The sequence below is a fragment of the Branchiostoma belcheri genome, unplaced genomic scaffold (genome assembly GCF_001625305.1).
Source record: "Branchiostoma belcheri isolate BF01 breed outbred unplaced genomic scaffold, Haploidv18h27 scaffold136, whole genome shotgun sequence".
Classification (NCBI taxonomy): Eukaryota; Metazoa; Chordata; class Leptocardii; order Amphioxiformes; family Branchiostomatidae; genus Branchiostoma; species Branchiostoma belcheri.
This window is the reverse complement of record NW_017802780.1, coordinates 577,013-586,431: the sequence shown is the minus strand read 5'-3', so window position 1 is coordinate 586,431 and position 9,419 is coordinate 577,013. Positions and strand designations below refer to the sequence as shown.

Sequence of the window (9,419 nt, the reverse complement as noted above, 5' to 3'; positions counted from 1 at the left end):
AGACAGATAAATAAATAGATCAGTCACACACAAACATCGTCGCACACTTACACATAGACGCACATACGCAAGCACACACACACACAAGAACACACATCTATTCTTCTGAATGTCAGGCTGTTCAAATGGCTAATACACAGGCCAGCCCTCACACTCGCAAACACATACGTGCCTAGCAATAAGTACATGCCATTTTACTCATACCATATGTTTATATTTATATAAGATTAAAAATAGTGTGCTTGCAGTGTAGCTAGTATTTCATCTGACGGTCTGATGGTAATGATAATTCCAATCCATTGCCCGTGCAGTTGTGCCGTCGCTTCTTCATCTATGACAGCCTTTCGGACATCACCGTGGATGTTGATGAAGACATAGGGGGCCTTGGATCAATATATGCCAGTAGTGCCCTTGCAGGAACCGACTATCAGGTGATTACATTATATACTAGATTCTGCAAAACTTTTTTTTGCGCCAAGGTATAGATGTATTGTTTTAGGTGTGTTTGTTTGTGGGTGTGTTTGATTGTAAATGTGCGTGGGTATTTGAATGCAATAAAGTAACCGGAAGGGTAGGTAGGGGAAATTTCGCAACCGCAGACTGGCCGATAGCTAAAGTTGGCAGTGTGATAAATTGATGTAATTTATGCAAATGAGGATCTTATATACATAATTGATAAGAAGTGTTTATAAATCGTCAGTCCAATAGGATATGTAGATCTGTTTGTTATGACATCAACTATTACAATATTCGCAGTCCGAAGGCTGAATTGATGAAGCGATATTGCAGAAGTTGACTGCAAAACATTAAAATATATGTTCTAATCAAGCAAAAATCAATAAAGTTGCAAAGTTTCGAAACCAAAAGTTGTACGATCAGCATAATCATTCATATATACACAAGAATTTAGTAATAAAATTGAAATACTTCAAAATCAGATGGAAAATACACGTTCTAGCGACATCAATAGACAATTTTGTGTTCAGTAAATGGATCATTTGTAAAGCACTCGTTCTATAGATTTCGATAACATCATATGGCGAAGGAATGAAGTCGTGGAAATGTACATGTAGTTAAAGAGTTACTTTACTTTGCTCTAACGCAGTGGCAGACGAGCCTGGCGGATCCCATCACAGTCCATTATCAGGATCATTTCATCCAGCACACCCACCATAACGGCCGCTTCCTGGCGCACATCCGGGCATTCAGCGGACTGAACAACTCAGCAACGTATGATGACGTCAGCACTGGAGATCGGTCACGACAGTCCATCGACAACGAACAGGGCGTGGTCAGATTTCAGGTAATATTAGGATACACCAAATTAATTTTATCGATGACATCCGCGCGCGCATTGATTTTCGCCTGTTCTCAAAAAAGAGAGAGAGAGATTATTACGTCCTCCGCGGCTCTCCCCTGGCTCAAGGCCTGGGTAGTTCATGGTAGTTAGTGACAATACGGAGTCCGCGGTAACTACGGAGAGTGGCACCCAGGCTACCGAAGCTCCACAACTCAAGAACTCAGTACATACGTACAGTGCCGATTCATAAATTCCTTAAAAAGCCAGCATGTGCCGGCTCGTTGTATATGTAAATATGTCCTGTCGCAAATTCACAACACGAGCTTTCTATTACTGTGACTTAAGTATAATTTTTTTGGGCCGGAATTGTTTTGTTCGCCCGTGCACTAGTTTGAGGGTCTTCAGAGCATGTCAACCATAAAACTAAGTCAGGACACACTGCAGAACTGCTATAATTATTCAACATACTCACTCAAAACTAGCCCACTATTTATGCGCTATGTTCTGACTTCGCAGGCAAACACGCACATGCCCCATCCTGTTTCACTTGTAGAGCTTGTTTATGAAGGCGTTAGTGTTAAGTGTTATGTTGTTATGTTTAGTGTAATTTTGAAGATCATGCTACAAATCCATGTCCGCTTATTGCAATTAACGGATGGATTCAAGTTAATAAAAACATTGAGTTTAGAATGATACTTGTATGTTGTAACGTAAATGAAATACTGCATGATGTTTGCAAACCTCACTAGGTAGCGTCTGGAGTAGACAACCAGGGCGGAGAAACTCTCTCACCTACCGGGTGGACTGATGTAGATGACCTGCACAGTGGTGTACAGTCTGTAATGGTTTCAAGGTCAGTAAATATACCCCGCATCTATCCCCTATTTGTTGAATTCTGAATGCAAAAGTTTTATCTTATTACGTATTCAATGGTGCTCAACACTTGTCATATTCATGTGCAGTCCACATGTAGTGTAACCGTTAAATTGTATCTATCACCAATTTCAGACTGCTATTACTTCAACAAAGTTGCAAAGAAAATCAAGTTTTTCTTTAATTTTACCTTGTTACTTTTGAGACGGAAATTTTGTTTTAGAGGTTCGCATGGAGTCCTATCATTGTCAATAGCGATTATAAATAAGTAGGCGAAGATTCAGTTTTAGAAAATTGACTATGTTTTACCCAGACTGTGTCAGAATGTAGTTTTAGTTTGTGTGAATACTGTCTAATAATGATATAAAACAAACATAATGCTGTAACATATAATCATATGGTTAAGCAGATTTGTTGTTGCTCTTGTCTTCAGAGATGACGGCAACACTGTGAAGGTGTGGATCAAGGCCATTGATATTGTTGGGAACGAGAAGACCGATGGCGTCACTGTTCACATCGACTCGTCCCCACCCGTCATCGCAGACTTGTGGCTGGAGAAGGACGGAGAACCGGACCTGGCGGTGCACCATCTGCAGGAACTTTGGGAGATGAGGTCGGGATTTTTTAAATCTGTATCTGTTTCTGTATAGCCGGTATAACCGCCTTTCGGTTTAACACGCCAGCTTCGCAGGCACACGGCGCGGAGGCAGCTGGCTATATTGCACCGATCGACTTGTTGGACCTAACCCTTGAACTTCTAGCTCAAGACATTGCTTAAAGCTATCTAATGGCAATGCCCCGATTGTACTTTGTGACAGTGAGTTCCACTCTGCGATAATTCTAGAAAAGAATGAATTCTTGAACGCCTCAATCCTTGGTTGATAACTCAGGTACTTTGGCGGCATGTCATTGATACACTGATAATGCCTGCATTGCCTGCCTGTGCCAACCCAAGCAGTGAAGACTAAATGAAAATACGATACAAATAACAACTTATATTGACTCATTCTAGTATGAACGTACAAGGGCCGCGGTCCATGTTTAAACTAACATGCTGTTAAAAAATCTGTGACAGGTATGTTCACCAGTTACGCCAGGAAAGACTCATTATATTGGCCTATAGGTTTATTCAATATGAGGACATTTTTTTTCGTTTTCTTTTAATCTTTATTATATCGCACCGACATTTGGTAAAACCCGTTGTGGAATCCTCTTTATCGGACTTGGGCGTGCTCTTAATGTGATAATATTTTAGTCTTTAACTGTCATCCATATGTTTTTTCAGTATGGCCTATACCGTTAATAGTACTAGGTATTGAGTACCTAAACATGACAGTTCAAATTGTTTGGATAGTTAAGATTATATAATCAGTATTTTTTTTATTACAGGGTGGAGTTTCAGGCCTATGATGTCCACAGTGGACTGCACACCATGTCCTGGGAACTATTGGACATGGATGACCACAGCATTGTACATGGAACAGGCAGCCTGGCCGTTCGCACGGAATCGGTACTTTACATTTAACATACAATTCTATTCAAGTCTTGTTTTCTTCAAACCTGCCTAAAATGCGTTACATACCTCTTTGTATTCCTGCATTATGTGTCTACGCACGTACGCGTCTTTTTTGTAGAGGGATCCGTTTGATATTTGGTGTATGTGATTATAAATAAGGAGTCGGTGAAGAAAGAACAACTTAATACGCCTCGGGTTATATCTCGTGTTCTGAAAATGACATGATTTGTTAAAAATAGTATATACCTTTTGAAGACGTAGTGTAGGTTTAGGTTCCCTAGTAGACGTTCGGGGAGTATATGGCTGTGTTTGTGAGTGTGTAGGGTAAAACCTCGAATGGATTTAACGTATTGTCATATTTAACGCATTGCCATATTGTTATAACGTATTGTCATATTGTTTCGGTGCGTAATAATTTATATAATTGAATGCTTAGTTTAAAATTGATTTTTAGTTAGACAAAAGGTCGCAGAACAAAAGGCTAAGGACCGTGCTGCCTGGAGGGAGAAAGTGCAGAGGTGCAAGGGGCCAGTTCTGGCCTAGGCATTTAGGCAGGCAGGCAAATTAAAATTTGATTAACTACTGATGTAAACTTTGTAGAAAACGCTAGGTTCCAAGATAGGAATTTCAGATAGTGAACATACTGAGAAAGACAGGGACACAAAAATGTTCACTGTAACAGTTTTAAAGATTAAACATAAGGCGTCCTTAAAATATACTTTTTTTATTGATTAATAGTTTTATTTTTTACGTTTTTTTTTCTGGCAGAACCCGGCTATCTGTACGGCCGGTGAGTGCGTGTGCGTGCCCATGTCTCCTTGTTACATGACTGGGTACGAGATCGTGCCTGATGCGTCCAAGATGGTCATTCCCACGGGCGGTCACAACCACGACTACCACCTGGTGGTGACTGTCACCAACAGGGCACGTCTGGTCACCACACACACTCTGCAGGTAAACCAGCTCGGTGTCATGAAAACGTACAAGTATCCTTAAACAATTTCATTAGGTTGGTAAACGAATGAATAGTTCTTTGATTACAACCATTTATTTTTCACGAGCCGACGTTTCGATGACCTTTTGTCATCTTCATCAGGGTAATTCTGACTGGTTTACTGTGCACTGACGCTAGATGATACTTGGTGCATAGTGCATTAAAAGTATTACAAAGTAACAGTAACAGTGCACGGTGAACTCTGTAAAACCTTTAGTGCACTATGCACCAACTAACATCTAGCGTCAGTGCACAGTAAACCAGTCAGAACTGCCCCAATGAAGATGACAGACGGCCATCGAAACGTCGGCTCGTGGAAAATAAATGGTTGTGATCAATGAAATTTGTTATTCAGCCATACAAGTAGTTTCGATATGGGTAAGAGGGTGAGGTAGGAGTTATGAACTGCACCGAGTCGGTTTTTGAAAACTTTTTGAATCCCCTATGGTGGAGTGTTATGTAATGACCGTTGTGTACTTTGTGTTCCAAGTGTTTGTCCTTGTCCTCTTTTATGTTTGTTGGAAAGGTAGGTTGGCTAATCACCTCTCAAACCTCTACTCTCGCTGTAGAGGCCTTCTTTAGTGTTACCGTTGTCCTTTTTTTGTTTGTTTCACATTACATGTAATTAGGATGGTCACCAGTACAGGTTTGACTGAAAATGCATGTATATACATGTATTAACTTTCAGTCAACTCTAGTATGTGAGCGCTTATGTTCAGGGGTATTCGTTAATAATCTTTTCTACAAAACAACCGCAATGAATTATACCTTCTTGGAGTACTGTAATGGCGACTTGACATTAAAAAGGACGCGGACATGCAGTGGACGCTGTTTGAGCAATACTGTATTTTTATTTATGTTTTGAGGAAATTGATTGTGTTTTGCCCTTATCCATATTGAGAAGACTAATATGTGTTCTAGATCACCATTGATATCAGCCCTCCAGAGCCAGGTCACGTGATGGATAGTCTCCCCGGACAAGTTGACATGGATTTCCAGGTAACGTCTTGGTCACTTGCTCTGGTACCCTTCAATCTATTCTTCTAGCATTCTAGTATCTAACAGCCTCTTATAACAGAAGTTTCTGGGAGTTCGTCAGGCCGTTACATGCCCTTTAGTCAAAATATCTGCTTCGTTTACACACCCATAGGAACTATCTCGATGTTTTAACTACTTAGTTACGGCTTCTATTAGACTTCTAATTTATTTTGCCTAAACCTGATTCAATTGAAGTTCGAATTAAAATAGATGTAGCTGCTCGAGCCCCAAAACTGCCCGACAGCTACAAGGATTGATATAACGTTTGTGCAACCTCTAATTTGGGAGATGAAATGGAGATACAGTAATAATTATTTATCCAGTATTAGGAGAGTTCAAATTGGTCTGTAAATATTGTGTACCAGGATATCAAATAAGCTACATCAACGGAAATTCAATTTTCCATCAGATAGTATGTTTACCTTCACTTACCGAGTCAATGTTGGTTTTGAATACTCAAGTGTGAGCTCGAGTATCGTCGCTCCTAACCTGTGATATAAACGTGCAGATTTGTGTTTGTCCATTTCCACAGAACGACGAGAATGTCCACTGTTCCTGGAGCGGGTTCTTTGATCACGAGAGTGGCGTGAAGTTTTACCAGGTTTACTTTGATACCCGCTGTGGGACATCAGATGATTTTGGTGTTCCGGAACCGCAGATGGTAAGCCCTTAAAGTCGTTATGACTTATGATATTGTCCCGGTGATATAGTTGTAGTAACAATGCTAAGGTAATTTGTACTTCCATATGTCTGAGCATTTGAAAAAAAACCGATAGCCCCAACCCGGAACCTATAATAAGTAGAAATAATAAGTATAATGAATAAGACAGCATTATGTATACCATTTTTTCAAGTTGTCGTTATTAAACCAGGAGAGGACAGGCGCTAGCTTTTGGTGTAACCACAAAACATTAGAATGTAAACAAAAATATTTCAAGCTTTTTAACTCACTCACACGCCCTCATATTTTGGCACCTCCACTCCCTGGATGATACTTATTTGCAACTTACGCTTAAAATAAATGCCCAAGAAATTAATTTATTACTATCTTAATTTTCCATAACGCAGCTTTAGATAGGAAGGAATAGCAAGTGATAACACTATTGTCGATTACTATGATACCTCTATAATCAGGTGACCCGAAAGACTCCATACGAGACACATGCCAGCTACACCGCCGCTGTCCCCGGTACATACTACTGCACAGTGGTGGCCTACAACCGGGCCCTGGACCCCTCCGTCCCGGTGTGTTCTGACGGGGTTGTGTACGATAACACCAAACCCACAGTCACAAACATCGTCATAGAAAACATCCACGTGCACCCGGGGGCGGTGAAGGACAGCAGTGGAGACGTTTGGATGGTGGACGACATGCTCAGGAAAACAGCTGTGAAAAACCCGTCTTCAACATGCAGGTAACAGACATTCGTAGAACACCATTAAAAAAAACATTCTGCCATAATGAAAATAGTGTCGAAAACTTTTATTATTAGATATTGATCAGTCATGAATTTGTGAAAAACAGACACTGTCACAAATACTTCGAGCTGGCTACAATACATTACATTTCTTCATTCTATGTGTAAGTTGGTCTGTTTAATGGCACATATTGAGGCTCAAAGAACTGAAAGAAAATTATAACATTGGAGTACTTTTGTTTGCATAAAAAATATAACTTTTGGAATATCTGCATTTACTTTAATTATGTTTACCTCTTTAGGTCTGTGGCTAGACAGGTTGAAGACCCCCACATCTTTCCAGACCGGAAACTTGAGTTTATTACCCAAAACAAGACCGGTTTCACCTATAGAGACTGGCAGGAGATGTATGAGAGTTGTGAGTCTGTGGGACCGATGGCTCAACTCTACTTCCTCACGGGAGATAAACACGTACGTATGGTTATTTTTCCTCTATTGATTTAAACACGAATATTTACATCCAAGCGTATTACCCATCCAAAATAATCTAAAACATATCTTATTAAAACATCTTAATTTAACTCTAATTATGCTAATATGCTAATTATCAACAATGTTCAACTCTGAACGGTATAACTATTAACAATTTTTATTACTAAACGTATTTGTTACGATATCTAGGCTACATATATATTCTCCTCACAAGCCAATGGCATATATAACATTGTAGACTCATATTTGAATGCTTGGCCGAATTGAATGCAATTATTTCTCTGTTATTGTATATAATAACTGAAAACAAAAAAAAAAGCGTTTTAATCAAACAACTGCAAAAGTCATACACATGTAGAGTTCGGCTTTCACCTGTCAGCATTATCAGATAATGATTACCAAAAGTATCATTTTACATCATAATAACTTATGTATACCCATAATCATTTATCGAAAGTATCTTGTTTAACTGCACATTTTTCTAGATTTGTTGTTAAGACCTTATAGTCGAAAATAACTTGCACAAGCCCCCCCCCAGCTAAGAGTTTACTGGAATGGTTCTGATGATGAGAGCAGCATACAGGATTACCTGGTGGGTCTGAGCTCCACGGAGTCATCGGTAATAGACCCTGACATCATGCCGCTCACTCCAACCAATGGGCACACATTTTTCAACACCAGGTACTAGCTGTAATTTTTTTTTTTAAATTCGAACGATGTTTGCTTAAGAGGAATTCCAGATAAAAAATCAAGCAGCTTTATCAATTCCATGCAGTAAGTGAGCAATAAAATGAATAAATGAAACGAAATTAAAAATAATAATTTGATTTTGTTGTTATTCTTAGGCACTCTGGATTAGGAGAAGGCGTTGAATTCTACTTGGGGATAACGGCTATAAACAAAGCCGGGCTACGAACGACAAAGGTAGGGATTATAAATTCTGGAGAATGTATATTTCAACCTAAAAGCATGTATATATTCCTCATTTAACTTAAGATTTTATTTTACTCCATTATGCATTAACCCTACTTTTCCTAGAATATTGTTGGCAACAATTCTCTATCATTGAAATAAGATGATAATTTTTTGTGTTGCCATAGCAACGGGTTTCTGACAGGCATTTTTTGCTAAATTTAGTACTTTTTGTTTCAACAGTAGAATTTTATGGGTTTTATGTCAAGTTACACATGGTTTCTAATATTAATAACATCCCATATAATTTCATGTAAATTTTATCATTAAATATGCATAATTTATGCTAATTTGATGACGTCATTGGCCAAAATCCAAGATGGCGGACCATATCTTTAGAACAGGTATTTACAGGTTATTTTCATTAAAATTTCATTAATACTTTCATTTCTTTTTCCTAAAAAGGTTTAAATGAAGGTCTTTAGTATGTTTACGATGTATTTTAGGCTTTATCATGAAAAAAAACTATTTTTGAAAATTCAAGATTGATGATCCAAGATGGCGGATATCTTAAATATGCATGACGTCTTTTAATGACGTCACCGGTGTTGCTATGGGCAACATAAGACTTAGTACACCATAATATTCTGTCATAAACACTTTTGGTACAGTTATGTTGAATACCATTTAGTTTTCAGGGAAAAACCTATTTAGACGGCTTTGGCCAATAAAATCACATTAATGACGTCATACTGACGTCATATTACATCATAACGACATAAAAATGGTAGATATAATAAATTTTTAGTCATACGACATACCGTTCGCGAGTTCTTAGGGGGGTCAAAAGAGTCCCCCCCCCACCCGGTCCCCCCA

The 9,419-nt window shown here is 38.9% G+C and overlaps 1 protein-coding gene across 1 annotated transcript in view; it reads left to right on the top strand.

Annotated features, from left to right (window-relative positions):
- LOC109464304 overlaps positions 1-9,419 on the top strand; it is a 56,252-nt gene that overhangs the window by 8,105 nt on the left and 38,728 nt on the right. The window contains exons 12-23 of the mRNA XM_019761257.1: positions 312-431; positions 1,106-1,303; positions 2,050-2,153; positions 2,607-2,786; positions 3,563-3,683; positions 4,458-4,643; positions 5,605-5,682; positions 6,254-6,382; positions 6,856-7,136; positions 7,442-7,610; positions 8,170-8,312; positions 8,477-8,555. Of these exons, the coding sequence (XP_019616816.1) occupies positions 312-431; positions 1,106-1,303; positions 2,050-2,153; positions 2,607-2,786; positions 3,563-3,683; positions 4,458-4,643; positions 5,605-5,682; positions 6,254-6,382; positions 6,856-7,136; positions 7,442-7,610; positions 8,170-8,312; positions 8,477-8,555 (1,788 nt within the window). The remainder of the gene's footprint in view (positions 1-311; positions 432-1,105; positions 1,304-2,049; positions 2,154-2,606; positions 2,787-3,562; positions 3,684-4,457; positions 4,644-5,604; positions 5,683-6,253; positions 6,383-6,855; positions 7,137-7,441; positions 7,611-8,169; positions 8,313-8,476; positions 8,556-9,419) is intronic.